This window comes from Hypanus sabinus, chromosome 6 (assembly GCF_030144855.1).
Source record: "Hypanus sabinus isolate sHypSab1 chromosome 6, sHypSab1.hap1, whole genome shotgun sequence".
NCBI lineage: Eukaryota > Metazoa > Chordata > Chondrichthyes > Myliobatiformes > Dasyatidae > Hypanus > Hypanus sabinus.
In genome coordinates, this window is record NC_082711.1 from 182,690,542 (window position 1) to 182,707,754 (window position 17,213).

At 39.8% G+C, this 17,213-nt stretch overlaps 1 protein-coding gene across 2 annotated transcripts in view; it reads left to right on the plus strand.

Moving 5' to 3' along the window:
* LOC132396199 (integrin alpha-E-like) overlaps positions 1-17,213 on the plus strand; it is a 300,648-nt gene that overhangs the window by 54,651 nt on the left and 228,784 nt on the right. For both annotated transcript variants that reach the window (XM_059973778.1, XM_059973777.1), the window contains exon 8: positions 2,554-2,708. In XM_059973778.1, coding sequence (XP_059829761.1) covers positions 2,554-2,708 — 155 coding nt within the window. The remainder of the gene's footprint in view (positions 1-2,553; positions 2,709-17,213) is intronic.

Genomic DNA, 17,213 nt, shown 5'->3' on the forward strand with positions numbered 1-17,213 from the left:
TGAGGTGGAATTTCTTAAGCCAGAGAGTGGTGAATCTGTGGAATTCATTGCCACAGGCAGCTGTGGAGGCCAAGTCCGTATATATATTTAAGGCAGAGGTTGATAGATTCTTGATTGATCAGAGCATGAAGGGATATGGAGGGAAAGCAGGAGAATGGGGCTGAGAGGAAAAATGGATCAGCCATGATGAAATGAAAGAGCAGACTTGATGGGCCAAATGGCCTAATTCTGCTCCTCTATCTTATGGTCTTATGGTTATTAAACATTAGGGTTAGTGTTAGACCAGGTAACTATTTTTTTAAAACAACAAAGAAATTATGGGCAAAATGTCCTCTTGTAATGGAAGAAGACATTTGTGACCAAGTTGCTCACAATACATAGATAGGTGAAGGGCAGGTAGGGTTAAATAAACAGGGATTCTGCAGAGAGAAGTAAACAGATTGAGAGAATGGGCAAATAAGTGGCAGATGGAATATAGTGCAGGGAAATGTCTAGTAATACACTTTGGTAGAAAGAATAAAGGTAAAGACTGTCTTCTAAATGGGCAAAATATTCAAAAACCTGAGATGCAGGTTCTGCAAGATTCTCTGAAGATTAACTTGCAGGTTAGGTTGGTGCTAAGGAAGGCAAATGCAATGTTAGCATTCATTTTAAGTGGACTAGAATATAGGAGCAAGGACGTAATGCTGAGACTTTATTGGGCATTGGTCAGATTGTACTTGGAGCATTGTGAGCAGTTTTGGGCCTCTTATTTTAAAAAGGTATGCTGACATTGGAAATGGTCCAAAGGAGATTCACGAGAATGATTTGGGAATGAAAAGGTTCATGTATGAGGAGTATTTAATGACTCTGGGACCTTACTCGCTGGAGTTTAGAAGAATGAAGGGGCTATCTCATTGAAACCTTATCAACTATAGAAGGCTGAGATAGAGTGAATGTTGAGGGGATAGGTGAGTCTAGGACCAGACGGCACAGCCTCAGAATAGAGGGACATCCATTAAGAACAGACATGAGGAAGAATTTCTTTAGTCAGAGGTTGTGAATCTGTGGAGTTCATTGCCACTGACGGCTGTGGAGGACAGGTCATTGAGTATATTTTAAGTGGAGGTTGATTGGTTCTTAATTAGCCAGTATGTCAAAGGTTATGGGGAGAAGGCAAGGGAATGGGATTGAGAGGGATAATGAATCAGCCATGATGGAATGGTGGAGCAGACTTGATGGGCTAAATGGATTAAATCTGCTCCAATGTCTTATGGTCTTATTGTTTTGTCTCCTAAATTTTCTCTGATTTAGTTCCTGAAGGGGCAGCTTGATTCTTGTGCAGATGTGTCTAAGATTATCTTGTTATAGAGTAGGACTACAAATACCAATATCCCTGCCATGGGTGTTCATTGTGATCAGTCCATTGAAGAGATACAGCACTATCTCCCATTGCTCACCTAACACTTGAGGGGATTTTTTTCCCCCAATCAGCTCCATGACTTGAAGCAGTTACATTAAGAGCTACCGGGCTAGCCAGAGATTGCCTCTTGTATTTCTTCCAATGAATAGTTAACATGCAGGAGTACTGGAGCGTAAAATGGGGTCACAAGGGTCTGCAGATAGAGTCATAAAAGAATACAACACAGAAACAGGCCCTTCAGCCCATCTAGTACATGCCAAATCATGCTGAGATCAGGAACAAAATATTGATAGAAGGACTCAGCAGATCCCATCTGAAGAGGCAAAGGGATAGATGACATGACAGCTTGAGATATATTGGTTTTATATTTGGTCCTGAAATTAGTTTTGTGGGGTTCTCATTAGTTTGCTTTTAAATGCTGCTTGTTTTCAGATCCTTCTCTTCTTTGCCACAGCCCTATCTCAGTAACTGTCTTCAACCTGACAATGTTAAGGAAGCCTTTACATCCAGTTCTTCTCTTCTTATCTTTTCTAAATTTCATTTTCCCACCATCAAGCTGAATACCTTCACCTGGCAAAATGTTAAGTGGCAATTTAATGTCTTAACAATTCCCTAACCTCTTAAAATCCCTCTCAGTCTCTACCTTACTTCATGACACTTGTTAAAATCTACCTCTGACCAACATTTGGGTCATCCAACCACGTATGGCGCCAAGGTAGTGTAGTGGTTCTTACAGTTTGGGACATCAGAGTTCGGAGTTCATTTCTGGCATCCTCTAAAATCAAATTTTCATGTTCCTTTCTGTGATGGTTTTCTCTGAGTGCTCTGGTTTCCTCCCACAGTCAAAAAATATATCAGATAGTGGGTTAATTGGTAATTATAAATTGTACTGTGATTAGACTAGGGTTAATTGGTGGTTGCTGGCTGGTTTGATTTGAAGTGCCAGAAGGGCTTGTTCTGCACTTTATCTCTAAATAAATAAATAAACAAACTTGGAGTAATATTTTGTTTGATTGTGCTCTTCTAAAGTGCTTTCCATTATTTGCTTTCCTTAGGGATGTTTTACATGTACAAGTTGGAATGAAATAATTTTTAAATGACAGTTTGTGACTGAGTAGTCACTAAAATTTATATTTGTTTTCCATTAACAGTGTGAATTTGCATTGGTTCAGTATGGAAAAGAAATTGAAACAGTATTCGATTTGAAGGACAGTCAAAAATTGAGTTCTGGAATTTTCCCAATTGTGAGAAATATGACTCAGTTGGGTAAAGTCACAAAGACAGCCTCTGCAATACAGCATGTTCTGTGAGTATTAAATATTCTGCAGTCATTACTATATAACAAAAATCCCGCTGCACCTTTTGGTTGTCATCCTCGTTGTCTACTACACCCCAAATCTTGGTGTTAACTGCAGAATTGCTGATCCAGCTTAACCATATTATCATTCAGATTGTTGATATAGATGACAAACAATAACAGACCCAGCAATGATCCTTGCAGTATTCATAGGCCTTCAGTCAGAAATGCAACCATCTAATAGCACTCTCAGGCTTCTCCCACAAAGCCAATGTCTAGTCCGATTTATTACCTCATCTTGAGTGCCAAGTGACTGATCCTTCTTAACCAGCCTCTTATGCAGGATCTTGTCAAAAAACCTTGCTGAAGTCCATATAGACAACATTTACTTACTCCTTCATCAATTTTCCTGTTAACTTTCTCAAAGTTATATATCCGGTCACTTAGAATACCTTCCAATGTCCACTGATGTCAGGCACACTGGCCTGTAATTTTTTGGTTTATTCTTAGAGCCTTTCTGAAGCAGTGGAACAAAATTAGCTACACTCCAATACTCCAGTACCTCACATGTTGCTTAGAAATATCTCTGCTAGGGCCCCTGAAATTTCTGTATTTTCCTCTCACATGGTCCAAGGGAACATGTTGTCAGATCCTGGGGATTTGCCCACTCTAATTTGCCTCAAAACAGCAAAGCTCTGCTCCTTTGTAATCTTTATAGGGTCCATGACCTGGATGCAGGTTTGCCTCACTTCTATAAATTGTGCTTGTTTCCCGAGTAAATACAGATGCAAAAAAATCAGTTTACAATCTCCCTCATCCCTTTTGGCTCCATGCATTGATCACCATTCTGATCTTCCAGTGAACCAGTTTTGTCCCTTTTGTTCTTAACATATCTGTAGAAGCCACAAGACCATAAGATATAGGAGCAGAATTAGGCCATTTGGCCCATCAGGCCTTTCTGTCATTTCATCATGGCTGATCCATTTTCCCTCTCTGCTCCAATTTCCTGCCTCTTCCCCACATCCCTTCATAACATGTCTAATTAAGAATCTATCAACCTCTGCCTTAAATATACCCAATGACTTGGCTTCCAGAGCCACATGTGGCAACGAATTCCAGAGATTCACTACTCTCTGGTGAAATAAATTTTTCCTCATTTCCATTCTAAATGGATGTCCTTCTATTCTGAGGCTGAGTCCTCTGGTCTTAGCCTCTCCCACCATAACAAACATCCTTTTCACATCCACCCTTTTGAGGTCTGTCAACATTCGATAGGTTTCAATTTGGTCACCTCTCATTCTTCTGAATTCCAGTGAGTAAAGGCCCAAAACCATCAAAAGCTCTTCATATGACAAGCTTTTCGATGCTGGAATCACTTTCATGAACCTCCCTTGAACCCTCTCCAATTACAGCACAGCCTTTCTTAGATATTTCCTTTTTTGGAGAATCTAGAGAGCTAGGCAGAAAGCTGAGAAGCAGGACCTCCAGGGTAGTAATTTCAGAACTGACACCTGTGCCATGCACCAGTGAAGGTAGAAACATGATGATTTGGCAGATAAGTGTGTGGCTAAGAAGCTGGTGCAGGGTTCAGGTTCTTGGATCATTGGCATCTCTTCTGGGGGAGGTATGACCTGTACAAAAGTGATGGGTTGCGCCTGAGCCCAAGGGGGACCAATATTCTTGTGGGCAGGTTTGTTATTGCTGTTGGGGAGGGTTTAAACTAACTTGGCAAAGGCTGGGAACTGCAGTGAAGGGACTCAGGATAGGACAGATGGTAAAAAAGTAAAGATAGCATGCAGTCAGACTGTTAAAGCAGAACAGCAATGGCTTAAGTTTCTGGGAAAATGAGGAGGGTTCAGGACTGATATATTCCAAAAATGAAAAAAAAATACACAAATGGCAAAATAGTATAACCATGGCTGACAGGAGAGGCAAAGCTAATGTAAAAGCTAAAGGGAGGGCATACAACAAAACAAAGAAGCGGTCATCAACGGAGTGATCTGAGGCAGAGTGGTAGAGGTTTGGCTCATTCAGACTTTGGCGATAATGGATTGAGGGAGGTAAGTTACCTGTGAGGAATAGAAACAGGTAGTATGCCTGTGAGGTCGGTGTTCTGTATTGGGTGTCAGATGTGGGATGTCTGGGAGACTCCCAGCCTCTCAGACGACCACATCTGCACCAGGTGATTCGAGCTGCAACTCTTTAGGGACTGTGTTAGGGAACTGGAGATGCAACTCGATGACCTTCATCTGGTCAGGGAAAGTGAGGAGGTGATAGAGAGAAGCTATAGATAAGTAGTCACACCAGGGCCCCAGGAGACAGATAAGTGGGTAACATGCAGGAGAGGGAAGGGCAGGAGTCAGATACTAGAGAGTACCCCTGTGGTTGTCCCCCTTAACAAAAGGTACTCCTGTTTAAGTACTGTTGGGGTGGACGGCCTACCTGGGGGAAGCAACAGTGGCCACACTTCTGGCACAGAGTCTGGCCCTGTGGCTCAGAAGGGTAGGAAAAAGAAGAAGGCAGCAGTAATAAGGGGACTCTATAGTTAGGGGCTCAGACAGGCAATTCTGTAGACGCAGGAAAGAAATGTGGATGGTAGTTTGCCTCCCAGGTGCCAGGGTCCGGGATGTTTCTGATCACGTCCATGATATCCTGAAGTGAGAAGGTGAACAGCCAGAAGTCGAGGTACATATTGGTACCAACGACATAGGCAGGAAAAGGGAGGAGGTCCTGAAAACAGTCTAAAGGAGTTAGGAAGGAAGTTGAAAAGCAAGACCTCAAAGGTAGTAATCTTGGGATTACTGCCTGTGCCACATGTCAGTGACTATTGGAATAGAATGAGCTGAAGGATAAATGCATGGCTGAGGGATTGGAGCAGGTGGCAGGGATTCTAATTTCTGGATCATTGGGACCTCTTTTGGGGCAGGTGGGACCTGTACAAAAAGGATGGGTTGCACTTGAATCCGAGGGGGACTAATGCGAAGGTGGGAGTGGAGGATGCTATCATGTACTTGCTGCACAAATCCCTCTCTCACCTGGACAGGGTCAGTGGTGCTGTGAGGATTACATTCCTGGACTTCTCTAGTGCCTTTAACACCATCCAGCCCAGGATCTTAAGGCACAAACTAACGGAGATGGGAGTAGACTCACACATGGTGGCTTGGATAACGGACTACTTGACAGACAGACCTCAGTATGTGCGGTTGGGAGACTGTAGGTCTGACACGGTGGTCAGCAGCACAGGAGCGCCGCAGGGGACCATGCTCTCTCTGGTCCTGTTCACCCTGTACACATCAGACTTCCAGTATAACTCGGAGTCCTGCGACGTGCAGAAGTTCGCTGATGACACGGCCATAGTGGGGTGTGTCAGGAATGGTCAGGAGGAAGAGTATAGGAAACTGATACAGGACTTTGTGATATGGTGCAACTCAAACTACCTGTGTCTCAATATCACCAAGACCAAGGAGATGGTGGTGGACTTTAGGAGACCTAGGCCTCATATGGAGCCAGTGATCATTAATGGAGAATGTGTGGAGCAGGTTAAGACATACAAGTATCTGGGAGTGCAGTTAGACGAGAGGCTAGACTGGACTGCCAACACAGATGCCCTGTGCAGGAAAGCACAGAATCGACTGTACTTCCTCAGAAGGCTGGCGTCATTCAATGTTTGTAGTGAGATGCTGAAGATGTTCTATCGGTCAGTTGTGGACAGCGCCCTCTTCTTTGTGGTGGCGTGCTGGGGAGGCAGCATTAAGAAGAGGGACGCCTCACGTCTTAATAAGCTGGTAAGGAAGGTGGGCTCTGTCATGGGCACAGAACTGGAGAGTATGACATCGGTGGCAGAGAGGAGGGCGCTGAGTAGGCTACGGTCAATCATGGAAAACCCTGAACAACCTCTGCACAGCACCATCCAGAGACAGAGAAGCAGCTTCAGCGGCAGGTTGCTGTCAATGCAATGCTCCTCAGACAAGATGAAGAGATCACTACTCCCCAACGCCATTCAGCTCTACATTTCAACCACCAGGGGCAAGACATGTTAAAGTGCCGGGGTTAGGACTGAGCTTAAGTTACCACTCAATGCACTTTAGTAAACTATTTAAGAACTTTTTAAAAGCTATTTATTAATGCTTTTTGGCAGGGTGATTTTAGATGCATATCATATTTATACTGAGTTAAATACTGTATGTAATTAGTTTTGCTACAATAAGTGTATGGGACACTGGAAAAATGTTGAATTTCCCCTTGGGGATGAATAAAGTATCTATCTATCTATCTATCTATCTATCCTGGCAGGGAGATTTGCTAAGGGATTTAGGGAGAGTTCAAACTAGAATTGGTGGGGGATGGGAACCAAACTGAAGAGACGGAGGAAGGGGTGGTTGGCTCACATATAGAGAAAGCTTAGAGACAGTGTGAGAGGGAGGACATGCAGGTGAAAGAGAAGAGATACGCTCAGGTGTTTTAAGATGTGTCTATTTTAATGCAAGAAGCATCATGAACAAAGCAGATGAGTTTAGAGTGTGGATCAGTACTTGGAGCTATGATGCTGTGGCCATTACAGAGACTTGAAAGGCTCAGGGGCAGGAATGGTTACTTAGAGTGCCAGGAAGGCAAAAGGTGTGTGTGTGTGTGTGTGTGTGTGTGTGTGTGTGTGTGTGTGTGTGTGTGTGTGTGTGTGTGTGTGTGTGTGTGTGTGTGTGTGTGTGTGTGTGTGTGTGTGTGTGTGTGTGTGTGTATATAGGAGGAGCACCACACTGGGAAATCTTTTCTGTGTAATGGATTTGTTCACTGACTTTTATGAATACTGCCCTCAACTCACAAGTAGGAGGGGTTATCCCCCACAGCTAGACATTTCCTCTAGCTCAACACAGGGTCATCTACTAGAGACCTCAGCCTTGGAATCGCACATTTGTTGCCATTTTTGTTATTATTTGCATTTCTTTATTCTTATTTATTCAGGAAGTAGATTGATTAAGTTTTAGTCTGCTAATTTCAATTATACATTGACAGATAAATACAGAAGGCTAAGGACAAAGCAAAATTCATTTTTTTAAAATATTTTTTATTAGTTTTTCAAAACATTTTACAAATTAAAAACCCCAAATCCCAATGAGGAACATTAAAACAGTGCAAAATTAAGCATACAATAACAATATGCTGCAAAGGAAGAGAATTTAGCAAAAAAAAAGCACCTGAATTAAAGACAAGTAAGCTTAGTGTCCTCCCCAAGCCCCACAACACAAGAAAAAAATACAACAGCAACTCCAGACCAACCACAACACAATATAGAGAGTATAAGTCAGGACAGCCAAACTCCCAGACTGTGAATACACTCAGCAACAGAGGGTAATAATGCCTTCTACCAGAAAAAAAAGGAGCTGAAAGCAAGGGACTGAAAAGAAAAAAAAACCCTAGTCAAGAGGAAGGTTATGAAAGTACTCGATAAAAGGTCCCCAGACCTTATGGAACTTTAGATCCGAATTGAGAACTGAATAATGAATTTTTTCGAGGTCCAAACAGGCCATGATGTCGTTAAGCCATTGAGTATGAGTGGGCGGGGCAACATCTCTCCATCTGAGGAGGATCAAGCGTCTAGCCAGGAGAGAGGCAAAGGATAATATTCGGCATTTGGTCAGACCCAGACATAAATCTGTCTCGCCCCAAAAACCAAACAGAGCAATTAAGGGGTTTGGTTCTAGGTGCTGATTCAGAATACACGATATCGTAGTGAAGACATCTTTCCAGAATTTCTCCAAGCTAGGACAGAACCAGTACATATGGATGAGAGAGGCCACGCCCCTCTTGCATTTATCACAGAGCGGACTAACGCTAGGGTAGAATCGAGATAGTTTAGATTTAGACAAATGGGCTCTATGAACAATCTTAAACTGTAAAAGGCAGTGGCGAGCACAAAGAGAGGTTGAGTTAACCGATTTGAGAACTGAATCCCAGCTCTCCTCAGATAAGGAGATATTTAAATCCTGCTCTCAGGCCATTTTGATTTTATCCATGGGGGCCCGTCGTAAGGCTGCTAGTTTATCTCGGATGATTGATATTAAGCCTTTACCTAGTGGATTCATGGAAAGAAATAGGTCCATAGCATTTTTCGCAGGCATTTCAGGAAAGTTAGGAATTAAAGGAGCAATAAAGTGTCGGATTTGGAGATATCTGAAAAAATTAGCATTGGGCAGATTGAACTTAACAGAGAGCTGCTGAAAAGAAGCGAAGCGATTACCAATGAAAAGATCTTCAAAATGTCTAATGCCCTTCCTATACCAAACCTGGAATGCTGAATCGTATGTAGTAGGTAAAAAAAGGTGATTATGAGCAATAGGGCTGGAAACGGAAAACCCCTGGAAACCATAGCATTTCCTGATCTGAGCCCATATACGCAAAGTGTGTCTAACAAGAGGATTAGCTATTGATCTGGGCAGACTACTAGGGAGTGCAGAGATAGATAATTGTTTAGTGGAGCTCAGCTCCATCCCCACCCAGTTAGGGCATTCGGGTTGGCCATGGAAGAAAGACCAGAAGGTAGCACAACGTATATTAGCTGCCCAATAATATAAACGAAAGTTAGGTAAAGCCATGCCACCCTCTTTTTTAGATTTTTGGAGATGGATTTTTATTAATTCTAGAGCGCTTATTCTGCCACAGATATGACAAAATAATAGAGTCTAAGGAATCAAAAAAAGATTTAGGAATAAAAATTGGGATAGATTGAAATAGGTATAAAAATTTGGGGAGAACATACATTTTAACAACATTAATACGACCTACCAAAGACATAGATAGAGGTGACCATTGTACCAGACTCTGTTTTATAGCATATGAAAGATTGGCAAAGTTTTCACGAAAGAGATCTTTAAACTTCCGTGTGACTGTAATTCCAAGATAAGTAAATTGATTATGGACTACTTTAAAAGGGAGATCATGAAATGTTAGTTCTTGTGCTTCTTTATTAATTGGGAGAAGTTCACTCTTATGTAAATTAAGTTTATAGCCAGAGATCTGGCTAAACTGGTCAAGAAGTGAAAACATTAGCGGTAAGGGTGTAGACGGATTTGAGAGAAAGAGTAATGAATCATCAGCTTAGAGAGAAACTTTATGCTTAACACCCCCTCTCCAAATCCCAGTCAATTCAGGGCAGTTTCGAAATGCTATCGCCAGAGGTTCCATAGCCAAATCAAAGAGAAAGGGACTTAAGGGGCATCCCTGGCGGGTGCCATGTTTGAGATTAAATACTTGGGATTTCTGAAAATTGGTTAAAACAGAGGTGGTAGGACACAGGTACAGCAATTGGATCCAAGAGATGAAACTTTGGCCAAGGTCAAATTTTTCTAAAACTGCAAAAAGGTAGTTCCACTCTATACGATCAAATGCTTTCTCCGCATCGAGGGAAATAACACATTCAGGAATCCCAGTTGGAGGTGAGTATAAGATATTAAATAGACGCCGAATGTTAAAAAAAGGGAACCGGTTTTTAATAAAGCCTGTTTGGTCATCAGAGATAATGGAGGGAATGACGGTTTCTAATCTATGAACCAAAACTTTAGCTAAGATCTTTACATCAACATTGAGCAGAGAGATCGGCCTATACAAGGAGCACTCTGTTGGGTCTTTGCCCTTTTTTAAAACAAGAATAATAGATGCCTCACTGAAAGAGGGTGGCAATTTGCCGTAATTAAATGAGTCAGATAATACTGAAAGTAACTGAGGAGAAAGAAGAGAAGAGAATGATTTATAAAATTCTACAGGGAACCCATCAGGTCCAGGAGATCGCCCTGAGGACAGTGCAGAAATTGCAGTAGATATTTCTTCTAATGACATAGGCGCATTGAGTTTGGCTTTGAAATCAGATGAAAGTGAGGGGATATTCAGATTCTGTAAAAATTGATCAACAGAGGTATTGTCATTCAGAGATTCAGAGGAATAAAGCCGAGAATAAAAATTTTTAAATGCGTCATAAATTTCTAAATGATCCGATGTAAAGTCTCCGTTCTCCTTCCGGATCTTTGTAATATGTTGTTTGGCTTTGGAACGCCTCAGCTGATTGGCTAGGAATTTACCAGACTTATCCCCATGAATGTAAAAGCGACTCTTGCTTTCGAGAAGTTGGCGTTCGACAGGTTGAGTGGACAGAAGGTTAAATTTAGTTTGGAATTCAACATGCTTCTTGTATAATTCAGGGTTCTTAGTTTGGGCATATATTTGATCCAATTCTTTAATCTGGTTAATGAGGTCTAATCGATCTGCACGGGATCTTCTGTTGAGATTTGCTGTGTAAGAGATTATTTGCCCCCTCAGATATGCTTTCATGGCATCCCAGACAATCTGGGATGGCACTTCAGGTGATGTATTAGTGTTAAAATAAAAGGTTATCTGATCCTTAATAAATTTTTAAAAATCATCATTCGATAGTAAAGTTGAATCAAACCGCCAGTGTTTATTCCTCTGAGGGAGACCAGGCAAATTCAGAGAGAGAGTAATTGGGGCATGGTCAGAGATCAGTATACTCTGATAGTCACAAGAGTGGGCAAATGGAATAAGTTGGTTATCGAGTAAGAAATAATCAATTCTAGTGAAGGTATGGTGAACATGTGAGAAAAAAGAATAATTTCTCTCCGTAGGATGGAGGAAACGCCATATATCAGAGATACCATAATTAGAGAGAAACGATTGGATAGCTAAGGCAGATTTAGTAGGTGGTCTAGTAACAGAGGACGATCGATCCAAATTGGGATCTAACCAACAATTAAAGTCACCACCCAGTATAAGAGAGTATGAGTTTAAGTCTGGTAGTGAGGAAAAAAACTGTTCACAAAATTAACATCATCAAAGTTGGGGGCATACAGGTTTGCTAGTGCAACTTTAGTGTTATATAGTTTACCAGAAACAATAATAAAACGGCCATTTATATCAGATATTTTATTATGGAGTTCAAAAGGAATATTTGAGTTAATAAGAATGGAGACTCCCCTAGCTTTAGCAGTAAAGGATGAATGAAAATGCTGACCCGCCCACTTTGACAAAAGCCGGGAGTTATCAGAGCAACGAATATGAGTTTCTTGAAGGAAAGCAATGTCAGTTTTGAGTTGTTTGATATGTGAGAATACCTTCCTCCTTTTAACAGGGTGATTCAATCCCTTTACGTTCCAGCTCATGAATTTAAGTGCACTAGCCATTATCGATTATTAATGCATAAAAGGCAGAAGGCATATAAAAAGTCAAGCAGTACAATAGCAGTCTGGGAGCAGAGATGTAAACATAGATTCATAAAATCAACACATATACATGTCCTGAGCAATAAAGAGATATAACATATACAGTGAGTGATGTTGGAACTAGAAAATCCACCCCACCCACACAACCCAAAACTAGACAGCTACCAAAACAAGTAGCTAGCTCTACCAAAAAAATTAACCCAAATACAACTTCCAGATCTGTGTCATTAACAGCAGTTCCGTATAAATACAATAATAAATAGTAACTAGTTTATGCACTAAAAAACATAACTACAGATTAGAACACCTTCTGCAGGAATATAAAACTTAATACAGAGAAAATCGGAAGAGGACCAAAATTAACCTGCCAGCGATAAAATTATAGAAGAATAAAGTAAGAGAAAGGAAAAAAAAGGGATAAAAAAAGGAGAGGAAGGGGAAAATTATAAATTCAAGACGAGTATTTATCAACCATTTACAGAGAAGAGAGAAAAAAATTCAGAAATTAGAAAAAAGGGGTGAAGAAAAGAAAAAAGTATAATAAAATAAATAAATATAAAAAGAAGAAGAAATAGATCGGCAATTAAACTGTGAACCAACAAACAGGAAGGCCTTCACTGAAGACTTCAAACCTCCAAAACAAGTTAAAGTCAGTTGTAGAACTCTGTAGATAAAGTTGTACAACAATAAAAGATAGATTTCACACACACCAAATCCAGGGAGAGATTGTCAACAGCCCTTAGAGTTTCGATGAATAATGTCTGAATGATTCAAGTAAAGTCTGTGTCCAGAAAAAGTAATTTTACTACGAGAAGTACTTATCCACCATTTTAGGAGGTCTGATCGGGTTCCGAAGATGGCTGGATAGCCGGAAGACTTGCCACAAATGCTTCAGCTTCCTTGGCTGACTTAAACCATTTGTATTTCCCAGTGTTAAGTTTGATTCGTAGATCACCAGGGGAACGAAGCGAAGGTTTAAAACCACGATCAAAAAGCACTTTCATTGCACCTTTAAACTCAGCACGCATCTTTAAGGTCTGGGGTGCAAAATCTTCCACAAAGCGAATGGTTGTATCCTGGAAAATAAAAGAACCTCTGCAACATGCCTCTACGATCAGACGGTGTTTTACCTGGTATTGATGGAAGCACAAGATTACTGGTCGCGGGCGGTTGCCCAGAATTCCAGCGGGAACATGGACCCGGTGTGCCCGTTCGAGCTCAGACGGGTTCGGGAGCAAATCTTTCCCGAATATCTCACAGAGAAACTCGGCAAAAAACTTCACTGTTGATCCCTGTTCGGTGGCCTCTGGCAGTCCAAGAATTCTAAGACTGCAGCATCTGCTGCGATTTTCGAGATCCACCATTTTGAAAAGGAGTTTGTTACACTTTTCCTCCAAGCTTGAACAGAGAGTCTCCAAGTATCGAACACGACTTTCTAAATCTTCAGAAGTCGAATCGATGCGAGATAAGTGTTGGGCAAGTTTGCCCACCTTGTCATTGATTTGATCAATCTTGACCTCCAACTGTTTGAAAGCGGTTTTGAATTCCTTTAAAATTTTGTCTCGGAGCTGACCAAGCGCAGCCAGAGTCTCGTCTGAGAGAGCCGGAGCTTCCTTTCTCCCGGATTTAGAGCTCTTGCTAGACATTGTAAGTTAGAGGTGTTCACAGGCAAGTAAGAGGTACAGAAAGAGTTCCCGACTAAGGTTTAAAAAATGGAGACATTTAGTGCAAAGATAGCGACAGTAACGGAACAAAAGTTCAGAGCAGCTAAGCAATCTCCATCTTACCGGAAGTCCAAATTCATTTCTTTTAATGTCAATGGGCTATTAAATCCAATCAAATGTAATAGAATTTTATCCAAAATGGAAAAAGAACAAGCCCATGTAGTATATTTACAGAAAACTCATTTAACTGATAATAAGCATAGAAAACTAAACAGAATGGGCTTCATTAATTTGTTTTTCTCCTCATATAAATCAGGACATAGGAGAGGAGTTGCTATTCTTATCTCAAGTAAGCTAAATTTTGAAAAAGTATTCAAAATGGGAGAAAAAGAGGGCAGATATATTCTGGTCAGGGGGAACATAGATGGAAATTCAGTTACTCTGTTGAATATATATACATCCCCAGGAAGTGATATTGGTTTCTTTCAGAAAATTACTGATATTATGGTAACGGAAACAGAAGGTCTCCTGATATGCAGGGGAGACTTGAATTTACAATTACAACCAAACTTAGACTCTTCCAATAGAAAAACCTATGAAACAAAATCCTTATGTAAGCAAGTTAATACACTTTTTGAGGATGTTGGTTTAATTGATATATTGAGGGACCTTTTCGACAACAGAAGGGATTACACTCATTATTCTGCCCCTCATTCTGTATATACAAGAATAGACTATTTCATAACATTTGGAAAAGACAAAGACAAAATAAACACCTGTAGAATTGGGACAATAGATGTAAGTGACCATGCACCTATATATTTATCTGTTGATTTTGACCTACAACCAAAGAATACTATTTGGAAACCAAATTCAAGTCGACTCAATGATCCGTACTTTAAGAAACAAATTAAAAAAGAAATTGGTCTCTACTTAGAATTTAATGATAATGGAGAGGTTTCACCTCCCATTTTATGGGATACTCTGAAGGCTGTCTTAAGAGGGAAAATTATAGTGATACGTTCATATAAGAAATAAATAAGGAATAAAACATTAGAGGAATTACAAAATAGGCTAAAGGAACTAAAGAAAAAACACAAACTGAATTTGGCACAGGATACCTTAGGGGAAATTAAAAGAATTAGGAATGAAATTAATAGTTTGGCTACGCAAGAAATCAAGAAAAATTTAATGTTTCTGAAACAGAGACATTATGAAAGTGGATCAAAATCTATGAAAATACTGGCGTGGAAACTGAAAAAAAAGATAGCAGAAAATACAAAACATAGAATTAGGGACCCAAGAATGAAAATTATAAAAAATAAGCTAAGTGAAAATCAAGAAGCTTTTGAAGTGTTTTACAAAACTCTATATTCCAAAGTTCCAGTGGTATGCATAACCCAAATTGACACCTTCTTGAATTCTCTAGAGTTACCCACATTAAGTGAAGAACAAAATAGAACGATGACTGCTGACATAACTGAAGTTGAATTAAAAGCTACAATTAGTAGGCTTAAATTAAGCAAGTCACCAGGATCAGATGGGTATACGGCAGAGTGGTACAAAGAATTTAAAAATGAGTTAATTCCTGTTTTACTCCCCACACTGAACTGGGCTCTAAAAAAGGCACAAATGCCACCCAGTTGGAAGGAAGCAATAATCTCAGCTATACCGAAAGAAGGCAAGGATAAAATGGAATGCGGATCATTTAGACCAATATCCATTCTTAATGTAGATTATAGATTATTTACCTCCACAATGGCCAAATGATTAGAGGAGTTTCTACCCATACTGATACATAATGATGAGACAGGTTTTATATGACAATGCCAAACACAAGACAATATACGAAGGACAATTCACTTTATGGATCATATACAAAAAATAAAATCGAAGCAATAGTGATAAGCGTGGATGCTGAAAAGGCATTTGATTCGGTTAATTGGAATTTTCTTTACAGAGTTTTACATAGATTTGGTTTCCAAGACACAATTATTAAAACTATACAGACACTATATGACAACCCTACTGCTAGGATTAAAATCAATGGATATTTATCAAATAGTCTTACCCTAGAAAGGGGCATGAGACAGGGTTGTGCATGGTCACTGCTACTCTTCGCATTATATCTAGAACCATTAGCGCAATAGATCAGACAAACTGAAGATATCAGGGGAATTACAATTAAAGGGACAGAGCATAAATTGGCTTGTTACGCTGATGACATTTTGATCTATCTAGGGCAACCAACATACTCTTTACCTAAATTGATGTAATCCTTTGAACAATATGGTCAATTATCAGGATACAAGATCAACATTGATGAAACCCAATTACTTTCATATTACTATAGCCCACCAAGAGAAATTGAAAGTAGATATCCCTGGGCATGGCACACAGATTCTTTCAAATATTTGGGCATCATTATGCCAAAAGATTTGGCAAAAATATCAGAACATAATTATCAGCCTTTATATAAAAAAATAAGGAAGATATGGCAAGACAGAACCTGATTCCTTTTTTCAATCTCAGTTCAAGGATTGAGTCTATTAAAATGAATATACTGCCCAGTCTGTTATATCTCTTTCAGACCCGACCAATAGAGATTAATCAAAATCAATTCAATGAATGGAACAAGATGTTATCAAGGTATATTTGGCAGGGTAAAAGGCCTAGAGTTCATCTCAAAACTTTGCAATTAGCAAAGGAAAAGGGGGGTTGGGGCCTACCTTCTCTTAGAGATTACTATTTTGCAGCACAGTTGAGAGCTGTGACATGTTGGTGCAACCCATCATATGACGCTCAATGGAAAAGCATTGAGGAGCGGGTACTTCCCATCCCCATACAAGCAATTTTGGCTGATAACCACCTGCAAAGGTACATAAATCTTATTGATAACCCATGGGTGAAATTGACTCTTAAAATATGGAAAACTACTATAAAAGAATATAATCTAGAGGGAGATATTGCATTCTTAAATGGTGTGCATATGACTCAGATTTTACACCAAATAAATTGGATGCTAGATTTAAGGACTGGACAGCTAAAGGAATAACAGTTCTTTGCAACACAATGAAAGAAGGAACACTGTTCAGTTTTGAAATGCTTAAAGAGAAACACTTATTAGAAAAACAAGATTTTTATTGGTATTTACAGATGCGACAATATGTTAATAAGATGCTTAAAAATGTAACCAAGGCAAGTACATGCTTGATAGAGCTATTTAGAAAAGCATATAATTCAGATAATGGTAGTAGAATCATTTCAAGCATGTATAAGGGGTTGTCAAATCTTAAAACACATTCAACTTCATACATTAAAACAAAATGGGGGAAGGAAGGAGGGATAATTATATCTTTTTTATTTATTAAATTTTAGAAATTACAAAGAATAAATGTAATAGTAAAAAAGTAAGAAAGATAATACTAACCCTCCCCCCTCCCCTTAACCCTCCCCCCCTTAACCCTTATCTAAAGAGAAAAAAAAAGAAACAAGAGAAAGATTGCCTGGATATTGGAGGATCCCCACATGCTCCATGGAGTTCAAAATAATTTTGATATTTATTTTTTACTTTCCCCAATTACTATAATTTTATCTTCAAAGGACCTATGTATTTAATCCTATCT